The 17,562-nt window shown below is 44.6% G+C and overlaps 1 protein-coding gene across 5 annotated transcripts in view; it reads left to right on the plus strand.

The window, feature by feature from the left end:
- ARL6 (ARF like GTPase 6) overlaps positions 1-17,562 on the plus strand; it is a 72,752-nt gene that overhangs the window by 40,707 nt on the left and 14,483 nt on the right. For 4 of the 5 annotated variants that reach the window (XM_083171953.1, XM_083171952.1, XM_083171950.1 and 1 more), the window contains 2 exons: positions 6,694-6,823; positions 12,716-12,886. In XM_083171953.1, the coding sequence (XP_083028079.1) occupies positions 6,694-6,823; positions 12,716-12,886 (301 nt within the window). The remainder of the gene's footprint in view (positions 1-6,693; positions 6,824-12,715; positions 12,887-17,562) is intronic. The other variant, XM_083171954.1, reaches the window with a different exon arrangement.

Raw genomic sequence — 17,562 nt, forward strand, 5'->3', positions numbered from 1 at the left:
TGCTTGTAGGCAGCAACCTTAAGTGATTTGCAAAATGGGGGGTCCCCTCCCCCCATTTTGTAGGCATACAGAAGCCATTTCCTGGCCCCGGCAGTGTGAAAACCCTGTCGGTCCTGTGTAACCTGAGGTTTAGGGGGGTATTCAATGCTCCGCCACTATTCCTGATGGGGGAATAGCGGCGGGTCCCTTTTCAATGATCACGGCATAATGGACCCGACTTCAGAAGCTGTCGGGCCCGTTCTGCCGTTATCAGCTTTCGATTTGTCCCGATCCTGGCCGCAGATCGACAATCCGCGGCCGTTACGGCAAAACGCCCACTTTTCGCCGATCGGCAGGCGGGACATTAAATCCCGCCTGCCTATTTGCTGTCGGGCAAAACGTAAACTGGCCTGGATCACGGCTGTCGGGAGGGATCGACAGCCGTTATCCAGGATTGAATACCCCCCTTAGTCAGGCAAGTGTTGTTCATGCAGACGATCTGATGCTACATCCGCAGAAGCTGCAGCGGATCACAGAAGATGTCAGGAAGCAGCTATTGAAGGTAAATGGTCAGCCCTGAGATGGGAGAATTTATAGATCAGATATAGATTAAGGATGGGATGGGTGGTGCAGAACAATGCTAGTCTATGGGTAGACCTGTGACTGCTAAGGGTTTTCTCAACCCAGTGCTGAGCTCCGTTTTCATCTTCGATGCCTATGTTGTCACTTTCCATCATCAATATCCTAATATATGCAGTACACAAATCATGCCTGTTTTTTATTTATTTTTTTTGAAGCAGCCCGAAACCATCCTTAAGGGGATATTCAATCCCTCACCGCTATTTCTGAATGGGGAAATAGCGGCAGGGCCCTATTCAATGCTCTCTTCCCTGACAGCTTTAAACCAGGATCTTGGCAGAACGTGCCCGACTTTACAAGCAGTCGTGCCCATTCTGCTGAGAACGGCTGGGAATTGTTGAGCTCCCGGCCACAGCTAGATGATTTTACGGCCATATCTCACAGTCACGCCCCCTTGTTGGTGCTCGGCAGGCGGGACATTGAATCCCACCTGCAGAGCTGATGTTGGGCCGAGAACGAGACCAGATCACGGTTGTTGGGCCAGCCCAACAGTCGTGACACCAGATTGAATACCCCCCTTAATCTTTCTAGTTAGTCTAAAGTCCCATAAACACTAAACGAATTGGGCCAATATAATTTACATATATACTGTACTATTACAACTGGTTGTGTATATTTTTTTAAAATTATTACAAAACAATTTATTTATCTTTATTGTGTATTCCTTTAATTCTCCATACCTATTTTCATGTTCCTAATATTAGCGCAGTAATAGAAATTCCAAATTGATAGTTTTTTAGTCATGTTTCGCCAATGCAGTTTCCACTTTTTTCTTTACATTTTAAGCGCTATCAGCAAAACATGACTAAAAACCATCCTAAAAAATGGCCGCAATTTAATACTAAAGTCTGATCTAAAAAATGGACTTAACTGAACACCCTCTTGGGAATTAATTGAATACCCGCTTGTGGTATTCAATTAGACCCGATATTTTTGTGGGCATGAGACACAGGGTTTTCTGGATATATGGATATCTGTTTTTGTTTTTTGGTGATGATTTTTTTTTTCCTCCATCCAATTAGTTCCCATTTTTTTCATCCAAAATATTTTCCTTTTTCATGCAGAAACTCATATTATTTGGGAAAAGGTGCATGCCTATGTATTTTCGTGGCTGTAATCGACAAATAAATGAATGTGTATTGGTGATTTGCTTTCACAATATTCACAATAAGTGCCGGCATTGAGTCTAACTGGATAGTCTTGACGATGGTAATTGGCTACATTCAATTACTGTGCTAATCGGATACCAGTCTTTAAGTTAGTCCCCATATTCTTATGCACACAGTAGAATATCACTTACACTAATAACAAAGCACTTGCACTTCTACATATAAAGTTCTTTTTGGCTCTTTGCTCTACCGATATTTCCTACTGATGGGAATACTTGTGGATCTCTTTATGGTAGTATCCTGGGTTTATACATTCTATTAACTATATGTATACAATACAAGAACAGGTTGACATCCAGAACAGGATGCTTTTATATAAAATGTGCATTATAGGCTAGATCAATGCCTTGAAGCATATTACCACAGATGAAGATGCATGTTGTTAAGAAGCACCTTTTATTGTGTCTTCCCTATTCATTCTCCGTGTGAATCCGGTTTTTAAGTTCTAATAACAGAACAACCTGGAACCCATCAGGTCCTCAGAACATTCACAGCAGCACAACATATTTCAGGAAATTGTACATTGGGGATGCATTGACCTGCCTACTTGTTTTATTTTATAGTATTAGAGGTTACAAGGTGTAAGTGTCTGTTACACGGATGCAGGGTTATGTGATTTACTTCTAAATGTTTTTACATTAATTTAGTCAACTTTTTTTTAACATGTTATGATTATCAACAAGTGTTATTTATTGCTGTAGAATGTGAGCAGTAGTTGTGTATAATTAGTGAGCATGCTGCTGAGAAGTGTGGGTGATCGGGGCACGTGTGGAGGGACGGCCATCTTGTGTTAGGTGGCACCATGTCCCAAGGGGGCAGTGCCAGGCTGAAGTACTAGAGTGCCTCCTAAATTCCTTTTCCAAAAGCTCTGTACTGTTGTGATGGCATGGCTTGCCCCCATATTCTGAATTTTCCAGTCTAAATTGAGACAGTTAATATAGAGTACAGATGGGTCTTGTCCCATCCTTGCTGGCGGGTCGCCAGAACGTACGCGCTGGCGACCCGCCAGCAGCCTCGCCAGCGAGGAGACTGAGACGCGCGTGCGTCTCACGCGCACGCGCGTCTCAGTCTCCGTCGCTAGCGCGACGGAAACCCTGTCCGTCTCCGCCTCAGGGAGACGGACAGGGCTAGGGGGGGTTAGGGGGGGGGTGCGGGCAGGCGGCGGGGACCCCGGGTTACCGCCGGCAAGCAGGCGGGGACCCGGGGGAACGGATCGAAGCGCCGTCGGAAGGGGACGCGCGCGCCGCTCGTGCGCGCGCGTCCCCTTCTCACCATCGCCATGGCGCTGGCGGGGGATGGCGGCTGGCGACGCCAGCGCCATCCCCTGCAAAGATGGGACAAGACCCATCTGTAGCTGCCATATTGCAAAAGTGTCTTGATCATAGCCAACAAAAATGGTCTGATTTAGCAGCCACATCAGTAGGTATTTGCAAAGCGCAAACACAAAACAGGCGGCGCTTATTATTAAATAACACACGGAATAAATATGAAATACAACTTATTAATACAACACAATATATAATCAAATAATCTCACGGGGTATAAAACATTAATGCATGTACATGTTGAAATATTTAAAAATAAGGGCTAATAAAAATAAATCCAGATTCCCATACCATTCATATACAAGGTATTGTACCTTGCTGGGCTGAACTAGATCCTTCAAAGGTTCTTGGTTATAGAGAGAACAAAGTATGTTCTTGAATAATGGTAAAGATATTGCTGGATTGACTATAGGGCAGCCTGCAATATGCATCTAAATAAAAAGAGGATGTCCCCAATCCAGACCACTACCATAGCTGTATATAGGTAGTGATAGCTGTAGGTACCAATGCGTTAAACCAGGAAGCAGCAGGCAGATATTCAGGGCTATTCACAGTAGCATGGAAGTCAGACGGATGCTGCTAAATGGATGTAACTACAGATGGGTCTTGTCCCATCCTTGCTGGCGGGTCGCCAGAACGTACGCGCTGGCGACCCGCCAGCAGCCTCGCCAGCGAGGAGACTGAGACGCGCGTGCGTCTCACGCGCACGCGCGTCTCAGTCTCCGTCGCTAGCGCGACGGAAACCCTGTCCGTCTCCGCCTCAGGGAGACGGACAGGGCTAGGGGGGGTTAGGGGGGGGTGCGGGCAGGCGGCGGGGACCCCGGGTTACCGCCGGCAAGCAGGCGGGGACCCGGGGGAACGGATCGAAGCGCCGTCGGAAGGGGACGCGCGCGCCGCTCGTGCGCGCGCGTCCCCTTCTCACCATCGCCATGGCGCTGGCGGGGGATGGCGGCTGGCGACGCCAGCGCCATCCCCTGCAAAGATGGGACAAGACCCATCTGTAGTTGGAAACTGAGCATTTGCATCTAGCTTGGTGCGTAAACAGATTTGGGGAAATTTACTATGAAAAAAAAAATATTAAATAGGCGTATTCGTATACAAAAATACACCTATTTTATACATATTTGTATTTTCGGGATTTACTATCCCGAAAATATGTAAATTCGTATTCTTTGCACATTGGTATTTGTACAGGTTGAGTATCCCGTATCCAAAATGCTCGGGACCAGGAGAATTTTGGATAGCGGATTATTCCGTATTTCGGAATATTTTAATATTTAAATGATGTATTTTGAAGTATCTTGCATTTATGCTGTATAAACACATAAAATACACACAAATATTACCACATGAAATGCACACAAATATATTTTATTTGTTCAAAAAACAAGGTTTCAAAACATGAAACAAAATTTGTGTACTATCTCAGATATTGAATTTGAAGGCCAAGCAATCATTGTCTTGTACATATATAGTGCCAGTTACATATCATGTCCTCAGTAGGGCTGTTACAAATGTCCCCAGTGAGTTTTTAGCAAAAAAACATTTTTTTTTTTTCACTTTCTTGGAATGTATGGTTTTCGGAATAATTCGGATAACGGATATTCGGATACGGGATACTCAACCTGTATATACAAATATGAATGTATACACCATCGAAAAATACAAATAGGAATCACCATTCAAAAGAGTGGTGATTCCTAATTTTTATTGACAATACGGCCAGTGATTACTGGCAATTAGCAGGATACGGCTGTTAATTGCCGGTAAAATTTCCAGACATATTTGGCAGAAGAGTCTGTATGGATCTGTCAGATCCGTTCAGGCTTCAGTGTTAAAAAAAAAAAAAAAAAAAGATAAAAATCAATTATTTTTAAAAAGGGCGCAGCGCAGCCCCCCTTTCCCATGGCAGTTACCAGCCCCAGGCTCACAGAGCCAGTCCTGGTTTTAAAAAATCGGGGGGGGGGGGGGGATGATTAGGGTTCCCCTTATGTTTTAAAACCAGCACCAGGCCCAGTAGGGGTCCCCAGTATTTTATTTTAGGAGCCAACAACACCAGGCCCAACCAGCCAGCAGGGTAATGCCACACTCGGGGGAGACTTTTTATACAAGTCCCCCCCAGCCAGCACATTAACCCCCTGACCGGTCAGCCTGGGTAGGCGTCCTGGGGGACTGGGGACTCCCCCAATGAAGGGGTCCCCCCCTCCAGAATTTACCTACCAAGGCTGAGGCCTGGTTCGTTCCCCAATGCCCCTGTGTGGTGGGCATTGGGCTGATAAATGTGTAAAAAATAGAATAAAACTATTGTATACCATGGGTAAGTAAATTCTGGAGGGGGGTCACTATTCCCCCAGGACCCCTGCCCAGGCTGACCGGTCAGTGGTTAATGCTTTGGCTGGGGGTACTTGTATAAAAAGTCTCAACCTGGCTGGTTAAGCCTGGTGCTGGTTCTGAAAATACAGGGGACCACTACTCATTTTGTCCCCATATTTTGGGAACCAGGAACGGCCCTTGGGCCTGGTGCTGGTTTTAAAAAATAAGGGGAAACCTATTTGTTTTTCTCCTTGATTTTTTTTTTTAAATCAGGACCGGCTCTGTTTTTTTTTTTTATTATTAATTTTTCTTAACACTGCAGCCTATACAAATTCATAATTTTAAATACAAATTTGTATTTAAAAATACGAATTTGTATTTAAAAATATGAATTCTTATCGGAAAAATATGAATCCATACGCCATCGGAAAATACGAATCAGTCAAATATGACTTATCAGTACATTTTCCTTCGGAATACGATTTTGCAAATGCCATACGACGGCGATGCCAGTCGTATGCATTCATATTAAGGGGGGTATTCAATGTAAGGGGTACGGCTGTCGAGCAAGCTCGACAGCCGTGCCCCTGTCCCGTTCTCGCTTTGCTCGACATGAGAGAAGGGGGCGTGGCCGCGAGCTGAGGACGGAAATAGACGAGCTCCGGCCGGGAGCTCGCCTACTTCCGGCTTTTCTTGGCAGAACGAGCCCGACAGCTTGTGATGTTGGGCTCATTCTGCGCAGAACCCCTGTTCAATGCTGAAGACAGCATGCGGGGAAGACAGCATTGAATAGGGCCCCGCAGCCATCTCCCCCGTCGGGAGATGGCTGCGGGACGTCGACAGACATTGCAAACCCCCCTAAGAATACGGATACGAATTTTAATATTCTTAGTAAATTTCCCCCATTGAGGCCTATTCAGAGGCAAGGGTACATAAAGATCTGCCAAGTTCAGACCAATATTTTGCACCCAGGACAGGGCTAGTGCAACTTCAACTCTGAATATGGGAGAAAGTCTGCGGTTATTATCAGACACGCAATGCGTGTGCACGGCTATGAATTACCTCCAAAATCGCTCCATAAATTGCTATAACTCCACCAGCGCCCTTAACAAACTACAGAGTTTAAAGGGCAAAGGCATGTCCGCCTATCACTTGCCCCAGTACGTATATGTAGGTATAGGGCAATGTGCTCTTATGTAAGAACACCTGGCATCCGAGCTCCAATTTCCATCCAAATAACGTTTTTGTTTTTTTCTCCTATTCCCTAGACATTAAACACAGACGGATACCAATTTTGTTTTTTGCTAACAAAATGGACCTAAGGGACTCGCTGTCATCTGTCAAGGTCTCTCAGTTGCTGTGCTTAGAGAACATCAAGGACAAGCCGTGGCATATTTGGTAATGGTTCTATTATTCTGAAGTGTGTGTGCACAATAAGAATGTTTTGTTTGCTAGAAGTGCCTATAAACCGCAATGTGTTGGGCGCTAAAGTCAGGCCAAGCAGAAATCATTTCTCAACAACAATGTGACAGCGGGGGTTGCTGGGAATAAAAAAAAAAAAAACAGGAAAATAGCAGTTCTTTAAAAATGTATTTAGTGTTTGATCTCCTTGTAATAGTGCTGTGTGAATGCAATTTTTTGCTCTTTTATTTAATGTGTACTTTGTATTGGCTGCCGTAATATTCAGCTGTGTACTTACAGATGTGTCCTTATGCATTTATCCTTTCTGAGCCACATGTCAAGACGTTCCTGATGCAATTTCTGCCACTTTTTCTAAAATGTTTTAACTTTTTTCAGGAATTTGCACCTTTGTTTGCTTTATAGGGGCTATTTCACATGTGGTTGGCGTAGCTATTGCTGCTGTCTCCTTGGAAGCAGCAGTGACCGCTCTGTGGGGATTATTTTGATTTCATAGGTCCCCTGCGCGTTCGCAGGAGGGGAGCAGTGTTTAGCGCATACACATTTATGCGCATGTGCAGAAGCTAGGTGCCAACAGGCAGGGTGAACTGCTTGTTCGCCATCCCGTTTGCACCTAGCAGTGCGGGCGTGGGGTGGCGGAGAGGGGTCGCGCCTATGGGAACACCCAGCGTTACCATGAAAATGCTGGCCGTTCCCATGTAAAATTGCCCGTGACGCAGTTGCAGAGGGTGAGCAGCTGACTACAGCGGATGTCGGCTGCCCGCCCGCTTCTCGCACAGGGCACCCGCAGACTTAAGACTCCACAGAGGTGTCTTAGGTCATACGATCGCTTGCAAAATCCTTTGATGGTCGGCGACCATGAAATGATTTTGTTCCCACACGCAAGCCTGCAAATGGATGTATATGCAAAACATCCAATCACGTTTAATGCACACGCAAAGCTACAAAATTCGCAACTTTACATGTGGAGCAGAATAAGGTCCTGTATGTATTATTATTGTTTATTTATATGGCGCCACAAGGGTTCCGCAGCGCCTAACAATGCATAAATGATCAAAAAAAAAAACATTCAATCAAAAATTACAATACAAGGCAATTTAGGACAAGTATATGGTGAATGAAGATTGTTGCATCAGGGGACAGGACACTGAAGCAATTTTTAGAGTGGCAGAGAGATATATATTCTAAGAAAAGCACATGAGGAGAGAGGGCCCTGCTCGTGAGAGCTTACATTGTAAAGGGGAGCGGCAGACACAGGGGTGTCACAGAAGGGGTAGAAGTGAGCATGAACAGAAGGTTAAGATGAGAGATGGCTGGGTTTAATGAAAAATTGGGTTTTGAGAGCCCATTTAAAGTTTTGTAGGGAGGTAGAGAATCCCAGAGACAAGTAGATGCTTCCTGCTGCAGTTGTGATCCAAGGATGCAGCATCAGATCACTGCGATACCATTGGGTGGCTTGCGGCCCTCATGGGATTGTGCAAGCTGCTCTTTGCAGATCCTTGTAAGAGTGCAGAAAACCTCAGTCCAATGGCTGAGATCCTGGCATCTTCCCTCCCCTTGAATGGCGGTAACATGCCTCCATTTTCACAAATAGAGGCCGTCAACACCCCCTCCTCATCTCCAACTGGCATCAGACTGTCAATCATTAATAGGTCTTACCTAGAATTGTGCTTTGTTCAATATATAGTCAGCAAATGCAAAGATCCTGCTTATAAACAATCGGGCAGGTTGGAGCAGTACTGCGCGATGCCGAAATTCTATTGCCTTCACGTATACATACAGATAAACAATATAGGATATTTAGGAAATGGGCGTAGACTGCACACCCCAACTACATGTAATGAGGTGCTACTCTGCTTAGACTTTTAGTGCCACACACATAGAGAGAGTGTAGGTGCACTATTTAAATATATAACCAGACTCCTCCTGCAGCCCGTTTCTCTCTCACACACACAACCCCCCACACACCACCCCCCACCCCACTGTCCAAATTTATTTGGGTTATCTGCTCTTTTCTACTCACGTTTGTTGACTAAAGGCATCTTAATGTTCTTTTGTTGCTTTGTTCAATGTGCATAGAACACAGCCAGCTCCTAAGAAATAGGAATATGACTAGAGATAACTATTGTATTGTGAACACATCTTTTTCCACTTCTGTGATTGACAGTAATTGTCTGTCTACAGCAAACTTTGGAAGTTGAAAATTCCCATAATCCTAAATGTTCTGTTACTGTTTTTTATTAACTAAATGTTCTGTTCAATAAATCACCGCACTGTAATTTTGATGCATTGGGATGTTTACAACCTGAGTAATATCTACCCTAAGGTTATATTTGGTCTGTGAAGTTTGTGAAGATTCTAAAAACTCCTTTATTGGCAATCAGCCATAAAATAATAACCATTTTCTTCCAATACAAAAGCAAAAAATAAAATGTAATAGGTCATCCATGCTCAGTGTTCCCATGGTATATTATTCTACACCGCAATGGGTTTTTTCTGCGAAATAATGGGAATTTTTACAAAATTTGAGTTAATTCACATTTCTGGTCAAAATTATTCACTTTTATTTGTATTATTTTACGTGAAAGCTCCTAATGCAGACATTGCTCTAAATTACGGTGTGGTAATAATTTCAGATCAAATCCTGGATGTGATCCTCTTTCTCATTGGTTGCTGGACCCAAGTTATTTCCGGGTCCAGTCTTTCAAAACCAGACCTGTGCCTTCCATGACCCAGGTCTACGTTAATTTATAGTGGATACTTGGGGCAGTATTCAATGAGAAAAATTCTCCGTGTTTTATGGAGAATTTGTGCTTTGTTCGCCTTGGACGGAGCATTTTGCTCTCCAAAAGCGAGCAACCCTATTCAATGTGAAATATTCTCCGTCTTTCTAAGTGATTTTCTCCGTCTCTCTCCGTGTAGAAATTCTCCATCTTTTGATGGAGATCTGGAATGTGAACTTTTAAATTAAAAGGGTTTTTTTTTTTTTAATTTTGGTGTAAAAATATCAGGTTTTTTTTTCTGTGAAGGGGCATGTTATTTTTATTCATGTGCTTATAGCACATGAATATATATTTAATTTAAAAAAAAAATTTTAATATATTTTTTTTTTTTTACACAGTGCAGCCAGCAGGGGGCCGGAGCGCTCGAGCCGCTCATTAGATATTCATATATTCACTGCACCCGATCGTTAATATGCACGATCGGGTGCAGTGAATACTGGGTCCCCGCTGGCTATAGGGGGGGCAGCCTGTGCTGCCTGGGTCCAGGGGAGCCCACCTCCCCTCCACATTCCTCTGGAGCAGCCAGGGAGACTTTAATCTCTATGGCTGCTTCTGGCTCCCTGCCGCGAACGCTCGTGCGCTGCAGGGGTTAAGACTCGCCGCGAGTGGCGGCGAGTCTTAAATACATTGAATAGTGGGAGCAGGAGGCTCCGGAACAGGGAGAATCTCCGCTAAAACACGGAGAGTGCATGGAGAGCGAAATAAAACGCTCTCCATGCACGGAGAACTTTCTCATTGAATACTGCCCTTGGAGATGATGTCATCTCCAAGCACTAATGCAGGCAGCCAATCTAGTGTTATGCACATGCCCAAGGTGGGATCATTCACACTGCACCATGAGCTATGTCATTCCTGTGTCCAACGCTGGTCGCTACCGGATTGGATTGCAAGATCCCTTGATCTGGGTTATTTTTCCTGGTTCCTTTCAGACCGAACTGTAACTCAGGTGGACCTGACAATTACCAGTGTTATTGCAACAGTCTGAACGGGGTATAAATATTACATGTAAAAACATATTGAAATATAATATAGTTGGAGTGCAGACAATAAAAAAAAAAAGTTAATGAAAAACAGTTTTGGGACAGCAATGCACCATCCATCAGGTGTAGGTACAGTCGGCATCATTTGCATATTAATGTTTATGTACGCATCTGAAGTCCAATTTGCCATAACATGCAGTGGACACCACATCATTGGGGTTATTTTTCAACTGAAATGCCGTGACTCGTCCGTAACGGTATTTGACACATAGGGTGGTATTCAATTGCTTTTCACCAGCATTTTAGCTTGCTATCCCAGGGTGTGGTGGGCTGAAATATGCAAATGCGTGGCTAAACCTGACCATAATGAGCGCAATATGCGCAAAAAAAAAATAGATCAATTGAATGTGGCCCCACGATTGCCTGTCACTTTAGATGGGAGATCGGACACAATATAACAATTGAATAGGTATAACATTTCTTAAGTGCATGTACTGTGCTTAGTTTAGCTGCGTTACCAGACACATTGCACCATGGGCCTTATTCAGATCTGATGTTAGGACAAATTTGTTCTCAAAATGAGATAAAACAATGTGCAGTGCAGGTGAGAGTTAAATTTGGGTGGGGTGTGTGCAAACTGAAATCTAAATTGCAGTGTAAACATAAAGCAGCCAGTATTTACCCTGCACAGAAACAAAATAAGTCACCCAAATCCAATGGTGGCCATATACTTGTGCGATCTGATGTGATGCCACATCGTAATGCATGGTCCATCGCATCCGATTGCATGTTAACTGTTTTTTTTTTTTCCATCACTTGATGATGCATGCCACCTGCGAGGCCAGATCGAGGGGTGGATGACGGTGTAGCGGAGCAGGCGGCAGGAGGGCTGGCATGCAGCGGTAGTCAATGGCGGATGGCAGAATTTGAAAATACATTTAAAAAGTCTGGCCGGCCCTCTGATTGGCTGAGAGAGCTCTCAGCCAATCAGAGGCTTCACATTCTTTTGAAATATATTTTTAAAAATGTTGTCACCTGTTTCTGACTATCGACGCACGCAGGCTCTTCTGCTGCCTGCTCCGCTACACTGATGCCCACCGCCTGCACTCCCGCCGATTGATCACTCATGCAAGTCAATAAATATTATGTGTAGCACATAATAGCTATCACCACGACCTTCGGCCGCTGCAGATTCGATGTGCATACAATCATGCGATTTATCTCACCGATACGGTCAAAATCAAATGATTGTATGCAATATCGCCCTAGTTTATGGGCACCATAACTCTCTATGCACATATTACATTTTCCCCAACTGCAGTGCACATGGATTTGTCCATTTTTGAGAACAAATTTGTCTTGCACTCTGAATTAGGCCACTTGTATTTGCTGAATCTTTAATATCATCTTACAACTTGCAATTGCCCCTACTAATTAACTATTGCAGTGTATGGGAAAGCAGAGCTGAAAGTAGGATTTCATCAACCTGGGCAAGGCAATAATTTGGCTCCTCCCACATGCATGCAGTAGTGACCACATCCAGCACCGCCCCCCACCCACACTAGCTGCAGCTCTGGTGAAAGCCTCGCAAAAACATCTCTTTCTAAAACACCCTATTCAAGATAGAATATGGTACAGTACAGTGGATATTTTGCAGTTACTGGTACATTTCAGGCAGACTATCAAAAGTATCCAAGTGCCACCCCCAACAGGCACTACTGATAGTTACATTAAGGTGAGGACTCTGGACTGGCCAGAGCCTTCACCCATCCCCCTACTAGACCGTCCTTTATGAACTGGTTCATTATTTTGAAACCTAAGAGCCCCCCCCCCCCCCCCCCCAAAAAAAAAAATTATAATAAAAATAAAAATGGTACCACTCAATGAACACCATTCCAACCAGGATCAAGGCATAAGAGATCGCCACACACCTCCATGGTCACCTCTTGCAAACATTGTTAGAACTGCACACTTGGGTTTGTCTTTTTCCCTGTCCTCCTGCAAGCACACAGCCCACATTAAATGAATGGAGGGGATCCTAATACTTTTACCCAGATTTGTACATTTGATTTCAAATCCTGTGTTAACTGTGTTCCTATCCATTACAGTGCGAGTGACGGGCTGAAAGGAGAGGGCCTTCAGGAAGGCGTAGACTGGCTGCAGGGTAAGTCCCAGCGTCTCACCACATTACTGCTGCATTTCTCTATTGCCTTCATTTGTTTCTGCCATTCTTTCATTGTGTTATCTCCATCTCTCCTGCAATCAGACCAAATCACGCAGTGAGTACAACTGCTCTTCATTTGCTTATTTTAGTTCCAGTCTTGTTCCGGTGGTGCTATTAGAGGTTTCCATGCAGGCGATGCTTTGTCATTTATCACCACACATTGTCATTTTTTAAATTGTCGACTACCCTTGTTATCGGGGGGGTGTTTGTTTCTAATGTCAATTTCTAATATAATTATTGACCGGTCATTATTACATATAATTAACTAGATAATTTTGTGTTTGGAGTGAATTCCTCCATGCCAGTATTTAACAAAGAAGCGCAGTACGTTTAATTTGTTGCTAGTAATAATATTCCCGCAACCTTAACATGTGTGAAGCAAACACTGCTTTTGTGTCTATAATTGTAAAATTTCGGTTTTTGTGTGCGTACATTTGCTGCAAAGATTATAGGCCTGATTCTGGTTCACTCGCAAAAGCAAATTCTTTCTCTAATGGACAAAACCATGTGAACTGCAGCTGGGGCAGATGTAACACGTGCAGAAAGTTAGATTTGGCTGAGTTATTTTGTTTCTGTGCAGGGTAAATACTGTCTGTTTTATTTTTACACTACAATATAGATAGTTTGAAGGGCAAACCCCACCCAAACGCGCCCATACACGGTGCAATTGCCTGGTGCGATGAGATGCACACTCCCACGCCCATCCTATCGCACAGAACAAAAGGTATGTGCTGCAGATACTTTTTGTACTAGATTGCATCTCATTGAATTGCAAAACTTATGCAATGCGATCTAGTCCAAATTGCATACAATAATTGTACCGTGTATGGGCACTTTTACTCTCTCTGCCCATGTTACATCTGCCCCTCCTGCGGTGCAGCATGGTTTTGTCCATTACAGAGAGAATTTGCTTTTGCAAGTCAACCAGAATCAGGCCCTTTATCTCTTGTAGGAGGGTATGGTATAACTTTGAAGTGGGTATTGGCGTAAAGGACGGCCATTGGCCAAAAGCATCACTGTGGGGTAGATGTATTAAGTCTGTTAAAGATTAGAGAAGTTGCCTATAGCAACCAAACAGTAGATGTTGCACATATAAACCAATTATTTCTAGTTATCATTTGTCAAGTACATTCTATAAAATGATAGGGAGAAGTGATTGGTTGCTAAGGGCAACCTATACATATGTCCACTTTCCACTAGATTGATGGCTCCTTATGGGCTTCTGAAACAAAGAAGAGACCATGTAAATGCAGTAATAGAGGGTGTGGCTCGTTTGGTCTAAAACAACTAGGTCGACGTGGGTCTAGGTCGACAGGACATTAGGTCGACACAAGCATTAGGTCGACATGGGGTTTTTCACAGTTTTTTTGTACCCGAATGTCAACACTGTTGACATGGACACAGTTTGACGTGCACGGGCACGGTGCCTCACTACGCTCGGCACACTATTTTATTCGGTACTCTTTACCTAGAAGGGTGCCCATCGCGGGCATCGCATGTACATCGCATGCCATTATAATGGCATGCGATGCGACCGATGCGATGCCCGCGATTTTACATAGAAATACATGTTAAAATGTAAATTGCGTCGGTCGCATCGCATGCAACCAAAAAACCGCATGCGATGCGACCGACGCGATTACCGCGATTTCCTATAGGGAACAATGTTAAATGTCCCAATTGACCCAATTTTCCGTAGGGAACAATGTTAAATGGCCCACAGAGGCCAAATAGGTACCCTGAAGTGTGAAATGGCCCCCCCAATTGTTAACGCCACCCCACGATCAACGTGAACCTGAAGCGTGGCCTTTTCATACCCCCACTATCCACGTCAGCGTGGAGTTGAGAATAGAAAGTGTGGCGAGCGCAGCGAGCCACCGAGCCCGAAGCGTGGCTAGGGTACGCGGATACCTTCACAGGTATACGCGTCCCCTCGCGGGCTTCACAGGTGTCCGCGTCCCCTTGCGGGGCTCGCTGCGCTCGCCATGCTTCGGGTTCGGTGGCTCGCTGCGCTCGCCACACTATTCTATTCTCAACTCCACGCCGACGTGGATAGTGGGGGTATGAAAAAGGTCATAGGACGCGTACCGCCGCCCCTCGCGGGCTCGCTGCGCTCGCCACGCTTCGGGTTCACGTTGATCGTGGGGGGGCCATTTCACACTTCAGGGTGCCTATTTGGCCTCTGTGGGCCATTTAACATTGTTCCCTATGGAAAATCGGGTCAATTGGGACATTTAACATTGTTCCCTATGGGAAATCGCGATAATCGCGACGGTCGCATCGCATGCAATTTTTTGGTCGCATGCGATGAGACCGACGCAATTTTTTACCTTGCGATGCCCAAGATCAAAATCGTGGGCGCCCTTCTAGGTAAAGAGTACCTTTTATTCTCCCACCATGCCCTAGTGGATAGTAGGGCATGAAATACCGCCTGTCGGCTTAAAAAAACAGTGAAAAACCCCATGTCGACCTTTTGACTGTCGACCTTGCCCATGTAGACCTAATGGCGGTATCGACCTAGACCCATGTCGACCTTGACCCTTGTCGACCTTGTTGCCTGTCAACCTATTGGTGTCGACCCAATGCTTGTCGACCTAGTTGCTGTAGACCTAATGACCGTATCCCGTAATAGAATGGCATCCTCAGGACATGTGACAGAAGAAGACATTCATTATTAACAAGTTAACTCTTTGGTTCCAGAAGATAAATCCTGTAACTGAAACATTTTCTGTGAACATATTATTTTTATGCTTTTCTATTCTATTGCTGCATACAGGGGTTAAAGTGAGGGGGAACAGGTAGAAATGAGTTCCACCACCTCTACTGGTGAGGTGGAACATTTTAACCTGCACAGTGATTCTCACAGAAAAGCATTCTAGTTTGCAGGGGGATGCCAAAAACCCTACCACTGACCCTGTCTCTGCCTATTGGGGGAGGGGAGGGGGGTAATTAGGTTTCATAGAAAAATTAGTTCCCCCACCTCTGCATGATCACTTTATGCCCTGGCTGCATATATATTTATAATATACTGTCACAATAGAAGCTTCGCATGTGTCCTATACATCCGTTCAGATGGATCCTCATGTACCTGTAGTGTAAGATTCTAGAGCATCTTCTCCAGCATATAAACTGTTCATTGAGAGAGAACTAGACATAAATTACTCTGAGCCTTCAGTTCTTCCCAGATGTTAGCCTAAAGCTCCTGACTGCTTGATTGGCAAAGCTTTGCTGCCAATCACCAGGCCTCCCTCTGCCTGTGGGCTTGTCATTCATCTGTCTGACACTTGGGAAATCTAAGGACACCTTGGAACTCTGATTGCCACCCAAGCGTTCAGCAAAAAGACTCTTTGTAATTAAGAGAACACAATTTAATCATTTTTTAATAAGACCTTACCAGCTGGGGTCAAGTTGTATATTTAGCCAGTCACAATTGCAAAGAAAATAGTTTATATTTGCGCAATTAAATACTGTTAAAGGCTTGTGTATTACCGCATTGATGTGATTATGTCCCTTTCCTCCTCTAGTGGTACTGCTGCTTATATGTGCCAGTGGGAACCACTATACTGGATGTCACTGCACCCACATACTGGTCCAGTATGTTCAGATGTGTCCTTACACGCTAATGCTGCAGTTGTAGTAAACTGAACTTCTTGACACTCCTGGGCTGGCACCAATCGTCTTTTTTGCTCAAGTGCATCTTAGCCGGCCATCCACTAGGGTGCGGTATTGCAAGCGATACCCCACCAACTCACCTCGAAGCTCCAGGGCGGCCCTACCGCATACGATACATCGTATGTGGTCTTATTGCCGTGTTAATCCAGGTTGATCTGCAGTCTCAAAGGGCCCAATAAGCATTTCCGGGGTCAAGCAACCTGACATTTTAATTCTAGTCATGACCAGGGTTGAACACTGCTCTGACCCGGGTCCAGGTGCAGTGTGAATGAGCGACCTGGGTCCCGCTCACACTATGGAGCCTGGTGCAAATGACCGATGAGGATGGTGATGCCAGTTCTTGGCACTAGTGAATCACTTTTGTGTGATAATGTGTATAATGGATACTTTATACCCCACAACCTACTGGTAAATAATGCATATATGCTTAGCAGACACAGATTTAATGATATTTCCAATCAGGGCCGGTGCAAGAGTGTTGAGCGCCCCTGTGCAAACTATTAATTTGCGTCCTCCCTTTCATACCTTATAAAGGAGACAGGCATGCTCCACAAAAAAAGGGGTGTATTCTCACAAGGAGTGTGTTCACAAATGATGCCACACAGTAGCACAATGTTATTCACATTACGCCATGTAGTGCCCCTTCTTCACATTACACCACACACTAGTGTCCTTTATTCACTTGCCACCACACAATAGCGCTCATTATTTGTTACTTTGGACAGTAGTACCCCTTATACACATTACGCCACAAAGTAATGCCCCTTATACGCATAATGCCAACAGTAGTAGTGCCTTTTGCACATAATGCTTACATTAATGCTGCTTACAAATAATGTCCACAATAATGCCACATATATATATAATGTCCACAGTAGTATTCAATGCGAGGGGGTAAAATGGCGGGGATCGCAGAAAACCAGTGATCCTCGCTGATCAACCCCATCGCCGGCCTCTCACCCTATTCTATGTTACGGGGAAATGTTCGCTGTCACAGGATAGGGAGGATTCCCCCAAACAGCAAGGCTCATGGCTAATGTAGGGAGCCCGCTGCATTTA

The sequence above is a fragment of the Crinia signifera genome, chromosome 2 (assembly GCF_055691185.1).
Source record: "Crinia signifera chromosome 2, ASM5569118v1, whole genome shotgun sequence".
Taxonomy (NCBI): Eukaryota; Metazoa; Chordata; class Amphibia; order Anura; family Myobatrachidae; genus Crinia; species Crinia signifera.